At 41.4% G+C, this 12,951-nt stretch overlaps 2 protein-coding genes across 4 annotated transcripts; one reads left to right on the forward strand and one right to left on the reverse strand.

Annotated features, from left to right (window-relative positions):
* The first annotated feature begins 51 nt into the window (after positions 1-51).
* Positions 52-5,789, forward strand: nudt22 (nudix (nucleoside diphosphate linked moiety X)-type motif 22). The gene is made up of 7 exons (XM_044363306.1): positions 52-223; positions 2,161-2,316; positions 2,523-3,162; positions 3,237-3,362; positions 4,338-4,435; positions 5,284-5,377; positions 5,546-5,789. The coding sequence occupies exons 2-7, from the start codon at positions 2,228-2,230 to the stop codon at positions 5,690-5,692; spliced, it is 1,194 nt and encodes a 397-aa protein (XP_044219241.1). The 5' UTR covers positions 52-223; positions 2,161-2,227; the 3' UTR covers positions 5,693-5,789.
* On the reverse strand, positions 5,765-12,729 carry si:ch211-107m4.1 (heterogeneous nuclear ribonucleoprotein U-like protein 2). 3 transcript variants are annotated; one of them, XM_044363302.1, is made up of 12 exons: positions 12,030-12,729; positions 11,731-11,945; positions 10,480-10,556; positions 10,085-10,321; positions 9,819-9,931; positions 9,445-9,711; positions 8,508-8,630; positions 8,263-8,364; positions 7,257-7,425; positions 6,372-6,590; positions 6,235-6,287; positions 5,765-6,129 (listed from the first exon to the last, which is right to left on the reverse strand). In XM_044363302.1, the coding sequence occupies exons 1-12, from the start codon at positions 12,480-12,482 to the stop codon at positions 6,049-6,051; spliced, it is 2,109 nt and encodes a 702-aa protein (XP_044219237.1). In that variant the 5' UTR covers positions 12,483-12,729; the 3' UTR covers positions 5,765-6,048. The 3 variants fall into 3 exon arrangements, with proteins under 3 accessions (XP_044219237.1, XP_044219238.1, XP_044219236.1); XM_044363303.1 differs by having other exon boundaries at positions 11,731-12,007; positions 12,134-12,727; XM_044363301.1 differs by having other exon boundaries at positions 11,731-12,728.
* Positions 12,730-12,951: the final 222 nt, after the last annotated feature.

Genomic DNA, 12,951 nt, shown 5'->3' on the forward strand with positions numbered 1-12,951 from the left:
AGACTTTTATGAATCATTATGTGAAATTAAACGTGAGAAATTGCGAGTCTTTCGTGCTTTTTGGCCCCTCCAAGCACCGGTACCGTATCAGCGTGAACAGACGCGCATCAAAATTCAAGTGGCGTTTGTCTTGCCAACTTGTCACAAATGACGACTTACTTCACCGCAGTCAGAAAAAAGAGGAAGAAACTACAGCCGGGTCTGTTGACTTCCACCGAAGGAGGTAAGAGCTTCTGCAACTTTTAAGTCAGTAACAGACAGGTCTTGATAATTATTCAGGCTAAAGCAGCACAAAACACAACAGGTGGTTTTATATTTTTACATGACAATCTGAGATATGCACTCTAATACCTCTTTGTTTATGCTGACGAGATCAGATAAACTGAAAGTTGTTCGTCACTGAAGTTATCTTAAACCTTAAAGAGATCCCAATAAACTCATAAATCTGTCTGATCCGTCGGATTCATTTACAGGCTAAAAACGGTCGTCTTGAAAAGTTATGTGTCTCTTCTCCATTGCGAGTAAAAGTCCTGCAGGGAAATCCTACTTAAGTAAGTATTATCAGCTTGGTGTAGTTAAAGTATTACAGTAAAAGTAGTGGTTTGGTCCCTCTGACTGATATATTATTATATATGACATCATTAGATTATTAATACTGAAGCATCAGTGTGTAAGCTGCATGTTACTGTTGTAGCTGCTGAAGGTGGAGCTAGTGTAAGCGACGTGGGTGTGAGTGAGGGAATAAATCAGTCCACTACGTTTTGGGTTCTCCTCATAACTTCAGTCACGTTCAAGTACCGCTCAGTCAAGTCATCACACTTCCCACCCTTTTCTCTCCTTCTCCCTCAAAACTACCCACTGTCTGAACACTGCAATATCACCCTAACACTGCATCACTAAACATATGCTAACAGGCAATGTTCAATAAAAAACACAGTAAAATGATGTTTAACCATATACACAACTTTTGCCCATAAGACACAACTTCACTCTTACACTAGTTTCAACTACTTTATATAAAGTTAACTTGTTTAGTCCAGTGGTTCCCAACCTAGGGGTCGGGCCCCTCCAAAGGGTCACCAGATAAATCTGAGGGGTTGTGAGATGAGGGAGAGGAAAGAAGAAAAAACAAAGTTCTGATACACAAATCTGGTTTCATTTTTTGGACTTTTTCTCTAATCTTTGATTTTTGGTGAAATATTGGATCATTTGAACAAGTTAAACTTCTGGCCACACCCACACCGTGACGTCACTACAGGTGTTTTTCATGAGATTTCAATATGCAAAACACCTGCTGTGACATCACTGAGTGGGTGTGACCAGATGCAAAACTTTCTTGCAGCCTCTGCAGAGTTTTCTCCTCAACATATTACCTGGTTGAGGTCAGCGACTTGGATAAAAATCCTCTATCACAGTATATATATTCATTATCATCACATACAATATATATTTCCTAGAAATAAAATCAGAAATTTGAAAAAAATAATCTTTAGTTGATAAATTGTTATGATTGAAATAACCAGACAAGAATGTCTGTTTCTGGAGACTCCAGCAAATTAAATACCTGACAAATCAATCAAAAAGATTTTATTCAAGTACCAGAAAATGATTTATGAAATTCAACAGCATAAAGATTAGGGACGCAAATGTTACTTTCATCATAGATTAATCTGTCGATTAACTGTTCCACAAAGCCCAAGATGCAACTTAAAATGTCTTGTTTTGTCCACAATCCAAAGATCTTCATTTAATGTCATAGCCAACTAAAGAAACCAGAAAATATTCACATTTAAGAAACTCTGTCCTTTTTTCTTAAAAAAATACTCAAAAAAATTGATCGATTATCAGAATAGTTGGCAATTAATTTCCTGTCAGTTGACAGCACTAATACAGAAACTGTGCCTACAAGGGTTGTTATCTAAATGTTGAGCTCATGTGGATGTGGTGGTTTGTCATAAATGATTCAGCAAACAATCTCGCGCTGCCTGGAGTGTCTGTGTGGTGTTGACGTGTCTCTTTGTGTGACTGGAGCGGAAGAACAGGTCAGAAATAGTTTCTGACTTGTACTACACAATAATTTGCTGCATTTAAAAGCTCACAGATTCAGTATTTTTACCGCATTAACTGTTCAAAACGATTTCTATTGATAATTTCCAAAAGGAGACGACCAGAAGTAACTTCACAGAGCTGCATCACGGCAACAACTCCAGTCAATTCACAGTGAGAGATGATGGACCCTGAAGTGTCTGTGCTGCTGGACTGTGCGGCCTGGCGGGGGCTGCTGCAGGCTCAAGTGCAGGTGGAGCTCTCTGAAAGGTAGGACGATTTATAACACGACAGTTCTAACATGTGTGACGTAGATATTGGAGGAAAAAGTCGAAAAGAGAATCACTAAAACATTTTTGTAGATATGACACATGAATTCTACTCTGTATTCATTTAGTTCAATATAGTAGTTTGACAGAAATGAAAATGTATTTGTCACCTCAAATGTTTGAATTACTTCCTCTTTCTTCTGTCAGATATAACCGGCAGACAGATGCTGCTCTTGAACGTCACATAGAGGAGATGTGGTCAGAGCGGGTGTCCAAGGAGCCGTGGCTTTTCAACGGCGCCAAATTCAGGCTGCACTCTTTCAGCTTGGCCTCTCCTATGTGTCCCTTGTCATCCTCAGTTTCTCCCGAACGCTCACCCTGCACTCATTCATCCCATGTTCCCATCTCGGACTGTGCAGACGACCGAGAGGGCGAATTAGACAACAGACAAGGAGAAATGGCTCGGAACAGTTTGGACCAGAGAAACGGGTCTGTGAATCAGACAGAAAACGGAGATGGTGTCACCCAGCAGAAAACCAGTACACTGAGACGAGCTTCCTCCACGTGTGACTGCAGAGCTCAGGAGGCCGAGGCGCTCCTCACTCTGAGACTAGGTCTGACCTGCTACAAAGACTACCTTGGAACCAACTGGTCCTGCCGAGTGGCAGAGCTCCGTCGGCGTGGCGAAGAGGAGTTCAATGATCCTCTGGCGCTGCTGGCTCAGCCTCTGGGTGTGGGCGCCGTCCTGTGTACAGATGACGGACAGGTGGTGTTGATCAGGAGGAGTCAGAAGGTGGCGGAGGCAGGAGGGCTGCTGGACATCCCCGGAGGTCACCCGGAGCCAAAGGTGAGGAGGAATTGGAAGTACGTGTCACTAAAATATGCCTGATGTGTTACTCACACCGTCGCTGCTCTCCTCAGGCGGTGTGTGAGCGTCTGGGTCAGGCAGTGTGTGATGAGCAGGTCGACATGGCGGCGCTGCAGAAGAGGCCGGAGGCTGTCGTCGCTGAGCTTTTCTCGTCTGTCTGCGCCGAGATCAGAGACGAGGTGGGTTTCTCAAAAGTCCACCTTTAATTTGTTAATTCATAACCTCTCGTGATGTTTAGTTCAGCAGCAGTTGTCACTTCATTGTTGTGACTCTTTTTGTGTCTGTGAGGTTCTGTGAAGAGTTTTGCAAGATGATTTAATAGAATAAAAACAAAAGGCGTAAAATAATTGCAGAGCTTCATATGTTCATTAATCTCTTAATGATTTGTTGGTAACTAAATGAACCGAAGTCCATTTTTTTACTCTCATATGAACTATGGCTGCAACTAATGACAGTTTTTGTTATCAGTTAATATGTTGACCTAGAGCCCAAAATGTCTTGTCTAATTAACATCCCAAAGTTATAACCCAAACGCAGGAATCATTAAACATTTTTCCTTTAATAAAATAAATTAAATGATTATCCAATCATCACAACTGCTCAAGTTGTTTTAGTCCCTCAGTGAAAAACCATGAAACCTGCAGATAAAAGAAAAACTCAAAAGTCTCAATAAAAGATCAATAAAACAGCTGAGAATAACTGTACTGACTGGAGTCAGTTCTCATAGAAGATGAACTCCACTTGCTCACTTAAAGCAAATATGTGTAGAGTTTTTACGTGATTATATCATCTTTCAAACTCTGTTTGTTAGAATAATAAAGTCAAGACTTCCAAATCCTACAGATTGGCTGTAATGATCATCTGTGTGTTTACATCCACCTGAACCGATGAACACTGTTCCCAACTACACACCACTGATACACTGGTGTTATCTCCTTCATGGAACTATTAATAAATCCATCAGTACTCTTTGTATTTTAAATTCTAAGGAAACGTTAAACAATCTTCACTCTTGCTTTGTCCAATATCTGAAAGAGCTGAGTCAGCATGACCAATACTTAAGTAAATATTTTGAAGAGTTAAACACAGGGAAGTCCTTTGGAAACAGAAAGTTTTTGACCCTGAATCTCTCACTACTTCCTGTTTGTCTCCAGGTGAACGTTCCTCTGAGGTTCCTCGGAGAGCCTGTCCTGATGGGCGTCGCTCTGAATCACACCAGCGCTGGCAGACCGAGCGCAGAGTTCTACGTCAGGTACCAATAAACATACTGAAGGAATGTTTCCTCTTAAAGCAGGAAAATGAGGAATGAAAAGATGAATTACATCATTTATCATTAAATGAAGTGGGATAACGTACATGAACTGATCTTATAATCATAGGATTTGTTCGCACTGGTATTATTCAAATATATTTATATTCCCAATCCTGTTATCATATGAAAATGGTCATGAACCTTGGAAACAGTTTCCTTGCAATGAGGCATCTCTAAACAAAACCAATAGTCACCTAAGCTCCAGGACTTCCTGTAATATACAGTCTGGTTTGAGTGAAGAATGCCAACAAAGCAAATATATCTATTTTTAAATTGCATGACGTGCTAATCTGAGAAATTTATACCTGACATTGTCGTAATCTCTTGAAGAAGACGTCTTAAATTCAAGAAAGGTAAAAAAAACAAAACAAATCAGCACTGTGAGAGAGAAACCAGGTTGTCACCGTCCATTATGACAGTGTTTGACTGGACATTATATTCTTTTAAATTTATTAATTTAACCAGATATGTCCAATTGAGGTTTGCAAGGGAGAAAACAGGCAACAGATCTTAATAACAGGAAAAAATAAGGCTAAAAGTATAATTATAACAGAGTAATTTACAATAGAATTTAGCTCAAATTCTGCCATCGATATCTTATTCATTCAATTTAAATTTATTGTTCAGACATGATGGTTTTCTTTCCGATCTCTGTCTGTACATCAGGGACAGACAGCAGATATGTTGTGTGATCTGAGATAATAAGTGCAGGATGAACTCTGAAGTAAGTTTGTAAGTTGGCTTCATAAAGATGTAACGCAGTGTCTGATATATACGTGTGTCCTCAGTTGCTCACTGACATCTGATGAAGTTAGAAAGTTGTACTGGAAAGGAGGAGCTGAGGCCAACGAGTCAACAGATATCGTCTTCCTCAGCAGAACGGTAAGAAATCTCTAATACCAGAACAAACTTTCTGTTCGGCCAGTTGTATTATTAAAAACACTAAAGATAAATATCTAATCACACCTTAGAGACATTTGAAACCTCTCTAAGCTTAATATTCTTTGAAATATTTAGAAAACTGCATTTTGTTGTCTGTGATATTTGAAGGAGATGCTGCAGCTGGACAGACGCAGCGCTCTGTGGTCGGAGCTTTGTCCTTCAGCCAAAGGAGCCGTGCAGCTGTATCAGTCAGTGAAGCCTGACGGAGGACAAAACCCGAGCAAAAAACCCGCTGCAGAAAATGGATCCAGATGATCAAATATAACAAAGAGAAACAGTTTTCATTCAAGTTCAGGGATTTATTAGTTTGACTTTGAGCAAAATGTGCAAAATGTATTTTTCATCATTTATACACTGTACAGAAAAAGTAGATTTTTACAAATATTTTGAATAAAAATTCTAAAAAGTGACCTTGTTTTTGTTATTAAATCTTTAAATACAACACCGATTATCTTTGATTGGTCAAAGCAGGAAGTGCAACATTTACTGTAGTTTTCCGTATGATATTATTTGAGTCGGCTCTTGTTCTACAAACTAAATATCTGTAGAACTGATGTCCATGTAAACGCAGGCAGTTTGGTGGCTTCTGTTTCATCTCGCTCCGTGTTTCCTCACCAGTAACCCTCATAAGCACCGTAACCAAAGTCTCTGTTGTCGTAGTAGTAGCTCTGGTCCTGATACGCCATGTTCCACTGCAACGTAGAACAACACAGGATGAGGAAGTGGTTTTGTTTGCTCTGTTAAATTAAGTTAAAACCAGATTTATGTTCAGGTTTCGTGTGTTGTGTATTACTCACATAACTTGGCTGCTGGCTCCACGACTGCACGTTGAACCTCGTGTCACCCCATCCTTCAAAGAAAATAATAAAATCACATCATCAAACATTAAACATCAAGTCTCCCAAAATAAATGTCTTTTATTTCTCATGCTGACCATTTAGCCACCGGATCCGATGAGCGGGGGGAGGGCCGTGCGGGTAGGGTCTCTTCTTGTGGAGTCTGTGTTTCTTCTTCTCTTGTTTGGTGATGGGAGGCAGCAGTCTGCGTGCTTCGTCTTTATACTTCTGTAGGAGTGTCTGCGCCTGTTCCTGAGGAAGCTCGACGTACTGCAGCTCCTCCAGTAGGTCCCCCTTCTCTGGAAGACTGCAGCTCACTGGAGAGAGAAAGGAAGTCAAAATTAAAGAGGAATCACAGAAAATACATACATGTAGCAAAGCTCTTCATTTTTTCCCAAATTCAATAATGTCTTTAGTCGTAATCTCGATTAACAGATATCTGAAGATATTTGCATATGAATGCCGGATCTGTAGGCAACGGGACAAGATTTTGGTGCCAGAAGAGTTCTCCATTTGTAGCCCAAGTAGAATTGACCAGTCATGTTTGAGAGGGCTTTGGTTGCATGCGGGGAAACAGTGATCGCCTTTTTCACCATTCTCTGACATCTTATGGACCAAACAACTAATCAAATTAATCAACAATAGAAACTGTTTATTGCAACATTACCAGAGGCTCCAGTTTTTTTGTGATTCAAATTGAATAATAAAAGAATAATGAAATCTGCCAAACCACTGAATTGCACAGAATTACATCACATAAAAATAACACAAGTACCTGATAAAGTTAAATATTCGTTTCTTCTTATCAGGGAGTCAGTTAAAGAACTCCCAAAGATAAGAGACTGAATAATAATTCAATGGAAATACCAAAAAATCTAAAAGTTTCCCTCCCTAAGAGAGATGACTGGAGAGTGTCTGGAGAGTGTCGACTCCCACAGTTGGTTAGACGGTACTTAATCCTATAAACGGTGCAGGAGTCAGACCTTGCAGTTTGAGCAGTGCGGTCTCAGGGATCTGCTCCCCGTCTCCTGTCTGGTGCTGAGACAGTCGTCTTCTCCACTCCTCCGCTGAGGGGAAGACCACCACCACCCGGCGCCTGAAGCCCCTGAACAGCTGCAGCTTGTGACGCTGTGCAGAGAAGAGGATGTTGCACTGAAAAGAAAAGGATGAGAGGAGTGATGAAGTAGAGAACAATGTGATGTACTTTCCAGAACTGAACAAGTGCTGTCATTTCCAAACAAGTTTCAGTGCTTCAGTGATAAATTTACTCTTAAATACTTGTGACCTGATGAGTTTTGATATGACTTTTATAAATATGCGACTGTAGTAAACATTTTGTCTCATATTACAGTTAGTAATATGTCTTCAACAGTTTTGAAGTAAATGATTAGAAAAATAATGCAGCGATGATTCATATTATCATTAATTCATTAACCAAACATGAACAAGACAGAGGTACAGGACTTTAATTCAAGGACACTGAAGAGGTCCAGTGTGCTTCAAACTAGTTTTTGTCGGATGGTTTAACTGTGTCCAAACCCCTCCCCCACGTTGTCTAGACTGGGGAGGGTGTCTCATATTCATGCCCATGTCACACTGTGAATGGCCAGATATGCAGAGGTGAGAGCTCTCATTCTTCACACAGCTACATACTTCTGTCGTTTTTATATGTGCAAATACAGCGAGTGACACAACACAAGTGCGACACCATGAACGCCTTCACGAAGTAATTGTCTAAAAGTGTCCACCCGTGACCCGTATCCCTGTTTCTATGATGAATCACGTCTCTCCATGATGAAAAACTTCTTGCCCTGCCTTTGAATGTGCCTGTTTGCCTTTAGATGTGTTCAAACAACGCAAAACTAAGCTAAAAAAAGCGTTTAAAAGTAGGTAAATATTTACTGGGCAGTTTCATAAGACACAAATGATACTAAACAGGGTTTTCAGAGATGAATTGATTGAAGTTGAGTGTTTGAAATGAAAGGTTACCTGGTCAAGGATATAGTTGCCTGGAGTTTTAGCAGCCATCTTGATTAAATCAGTCAGGCACTGAGAGGCCTGCCGCAGCCTGCTGTCCCTCTCGCCACCGCTCTAAACACACACACACACACACACACACACACACACACAAGTCACACACATTCAACTCAGTTAGTCAGAACTCTAAAATGTCATCCGACCATCTCTGAATGCAAGTATGAGACGTGAGAGTGAAGACTGGAGGTTTGACTGACAATCATACATGTGAGCAGCTCCTCTGTTCCCAGCAGCCTGTAGTGTTTCTCTGGATGCTGCTGCATGAGAGTCGCAGCCCAGTGGCTCTTCCCAGAACCAGGAAGACCCACCATCAACACCACCTGTGGAGGAAGAGGGGAGAGGAAGATGAAATGTAACAAATATGTAAACTTACTGCACATGGAAATATAAATCAAACATTATATCCACAAACACTGTAAAGAGGTTTTCAAGAACTGATTATGTAAACTGTTATTGTTCTTTTTTTTCAACTTGTGACGAGTGCTTTTACTTTTAGATCCTGTCTGAAAATAAACAAGGACTGCTCTTTTTAAAAAGGATGTATTATGCACATTTCCAGGTCTATATTTATATTCTGGGGCTCTACTGGAATATCTTTGCATGATTTACAGTTCAAAAAACTCCTTATTTATCTAATACTGGCTTTATGCAGCCCCTCAGTTCAGCCTCTGTCTGAAACAGGTTGTTTTAACTCCTGTCTCTTTTCTGATTGGCCAGCAGCTGCCCCTCAATAGACTTCTGGAGGCTCTGAAGGCTACGTCAACAAACAATAGTAGTCAGCTTTCACTTCTTTCTCTCGTTCTTTACTCGAAACTTCTCAAAAACATTAGTACTTGTTCAAACCGAAATCTGATCTGAAATATGAGAGTGGACAACACAAACAACACATGGAACAACCTTAGCAACATCCATAGCAACAAAGGCTACCAATAGACGGCTGTTTGATGAGACTGACTTATCTGTTAGACCATTGTGCTAAATTATTTTGTCATTTTTTAAAAATTTATAAACAAACTTCCACCAAATGGAGTCATATACATACCTTGTAATACTGTCAAATTTGATCAAATTGTGCCACATTTCTGTTACACACATTAAAATTGTTTGGATGAAAACCCGGCTACAGTCTCTCACCTCACACTGTGCTCTGGATGTAGGGGCGGATGTGGCTCTCATCCTCTGCCCAGCAGGGAGCGCCGCCACCGGTGTAAACCCTGGAGGGCTGGAGTACCAGGGAGGGGCCGTGGGGTCCAGGAGGAATCGAACTGAACAGCTCTTACAGAGGACGTGAGGGAACAGAGCACAGCCCTGCAGCACCGAGGCATCCAGGGAAAAGGCTGCACCCATGAAACGACCGTTCTTGTGGAAAGAGAGCTGAACGGTGTGGTCTGTGGAGAAAGACTGTGGGTGTACACGGCTGAGATTAGAGACCATTTCCATCTAAACTGGATGTGAGAGTTTCAAACAATATGAAGGAAGGAAAAAGTGGAGAGAAAATTGTCACTCACAGCGTAACAGCCAATGATATCCCCCTCTGAAAAAGGTTCTCCAAACTTCTCCTCCTTTCCAGCTGACACTTTTTTACCGCGCCTGTCATACGCAAAAGAAACTTCCTCTTCACCTGAAGGTAGACAGATGGAGAAAACAGCATGTGACCCTTTAAATACTGTCGACAAGAGCAAAAATAGACAAGAAAATATGTCTCTGTTAAAATAACTTCTCTCTCTCCTGTAAAAACCATAAAATAAACCCGGTAATGACCCGACATCCTTACCCAGCAGCAGAGAGGTGTTGGCCACTGACCAGCCGACTCTCAGGCCATAGTGCTCAGTGCCGTCTCCGTCTTGTGTAGTCAACAGCTTCCTCTCCAGCCTCACCTCGAAGCCCACCCTGCCCTGTATCACCCCATGGGAGAGCCTGCAGCCCGACCACAGCGAGGGGAATCTGTCCCAGAACCGCGGCTGTCCACAAGCTCCATCTGGACCCACCTCAAAGTGGAGGTGACCGCCATCTGTGTGAAACAAGAAGATTCATAAGGCGTCTGTAGTACTGACTTAAAACTTGTTATCAAAACAAACTGCATCTTCAGGGACTATTTTTTAAGAAAGTTTGTTTGTTTGTTTCATGTTCCATTACCAGAGAGGTGATGAACGTTATCAAAAGACTTACATGGATCCAGTCTGACTTTATCTTCGTCTTCCTCCTCTGCCTCCTCTCTCTCCACTGGTGGTTGTGGTGATTTGGCTCTGGTTGAGAAAAACAAAACAAACAAACATGCTGCTTAATAACACCTCTCTCATGAAAACAATATTTTAAAAGTTCTTTTTAAGGGTGATGTTTAAGGTCCGATTCATGATGGGTTCACTGTTTTTAAATCCACATTGTATTAAAATGTTGTTTCCCATCATTTATGACGGAGAAACTGCAGCTCAACAGGGAAACACTGAGTTCACACAAAGAGGGAATTTGATGCTAAGAAGACTGTAAATGTGGCAGATATCCACTTGATATGACTAACTCAGACTGCTGAAGCTTCATATAAGCTTCAGATAAATTTTTAAATGCATTTTTGCACAAAATGACTGTGTGGACACACTGTGGGTTTTGGCCGCCATCACTTACATTGAAAGCACATTTATGTTGTCTTAAAATTATGTTACATAGCCTTATAGTCATCTCTGCATCTCATGTGAAAATGTTCCTGACAGGTACCATCAAAGTTGAGCTGTGGGGCTCGGTCACTGTAACCTTACTGCTGATTAAACAGAGGCAGAGAGAGAAAGATCTCAAGGAGGAAAGGCAGATAAGGATTCAGCCTTCAACTCTTAGAGAGTCTCTCCCCAGAGAGATTGTAAATTAATTACAAGAAATCTATTAGGGTTGAAGAATATGGGATGATTGTGATGTGTGCGGCTGTATGTACAAATACGGACACTCAACCTCAAACAGTATCTCTTCAGCCTAGCAAACTGGGAGCATGTATTCTGGATATTGCAATAAAACTCTGAAAGTCAACTTGCTCTCTGTGAATTCATCTTAAATTTCCACGACAGTTGGGAACCACTGGACTAAACTAGCTAAGTGTATATAAAGCAGTTGAAACTAGCTCCATCTCCAGCAGCTACAACAGTAACATGCTGCTCTACACACTGATGCTTCAGTATTAATAATCTAATGATGTCATATATAATAATATATCAGTCAGAGGGACCAAACCTCTAATTTTACTGCAATACTCTAACTACATTTAGTTGCTTATACTAGTAGTATAATAGTATTTTTACATTACTATATTGGTACTAAAGGATCTGAATACTTCTTCCTAAAATACCACTTAGTATAATCCTGATTTATGTATTTTTTGCACAAAACCCTGGCAGCTCCATCTCATCTGGGGATGCAATGATTAACTTGTATTACCTTTTATATCGTATCTCCTCCTTGAACTCGTAGAAAGCTCTCCCTCTGTCCTCTCCAGGATCCTCTGCACCTCCCTGCTGCCTCCCCTGCTCTCCTCCCTCGGCTTGGCACACAGTCACCCTCTCTGAGTCACACTCAGAGTCCGGCTGTAGGGTCTGCACACTATTTTTAGCCTCAGTCTGTGTTGCAGAGCCTGGTTGCAGACTGGTTTTGGGCTTAGTCTGAATTGCAGAGCCTGGCTGCAGACTGGTTTTAGGCTCAGTCTGTGTTGCAGGGCCTGGCTGCAGACTGGTTTTGGCCTCAGTCTGTGTTGCAGGGCCTGGCTGCAGACTTGTTTTGGTCTCAGTCTGTGTTGCAGAGCCTGGTTGCAGACTGGTTTTGGGCTTAGTCTGAATTGCAGAGCCTGGTTGCAGACTGGTTTTGGCCTCAGTCTGTGTTGCAGACTCTCTGAACTCTCTGGCAGACTCACCGTCACACGGCGCAGTGATACCAACTGTTGCCACCGGTGATGAGAACGGAGCGGCGGCGGAGGCAACGACCTCCACCGTCTCCGCAGGTGTTGGAGGAGTCATTGAGTCGTCTTTTTGTAGTTCCAACTCTTCTTCACCGTCTTCTCCACCTTGTCCAGCCTCTACAGCGGACCACAGCCTGACTACCAGCTCAGCCTTCAGTCCTTTAGTGTCCAAATCAAGCTCTTTAAGTCTGGACCGCAACTCGGCCACTTTTAACTTTTTGATGTCCGCTAGCTTCATCGTTGCCGTGTGTGAGTATAGACCCTGTTGCTTCTGGTTTCTAGTTTTAGTGTCTTCTTTAGTAAAGACAGGTACAAAGTAAACTCAGGAAAAGGTGCAGCCAAGTGCACACACCAAAACAACGATTCAATATGGTGCCCTACTTTGTGATTGGCTCACTAGTCCTCCTGTACTTCTTCTTCTGCTGTTTTCTGGCAGATTGGACTCTTGTAGAAATGTTTACTGACACCCAGCGACAGAAATGTTACTACAACTGATGTTGACACGATGCATTACTTTAAATATTCATATAAATCCCCTCCAGACATTCATTAAGACATATAAAAATACTCTGGTTGGAACAATAATGTGTGTCTGATATGGTTTGTCCACAAAAAAGTATAATTGCCACTTTAAAATCCTTAAAATGGCATCTACTCCTTCTTCCTCATTCAAAATTAATATTATTTAGTCATTTTTTTAAGCAAAA

Source organism: Thunnus albacares, chromosome 10 (genome assembly GCF_914725855.1).
Source record: "Thunnus albacares chromosome 10, fThuAlb1.1, whole genome shotgun sequence".
NCBI classification, from domain to species: Eukaryota; Metazoa; Chordata; class Actinopteri; order Scombriformes; family Scombridae; genus Thunnus; species Thunnus albacares.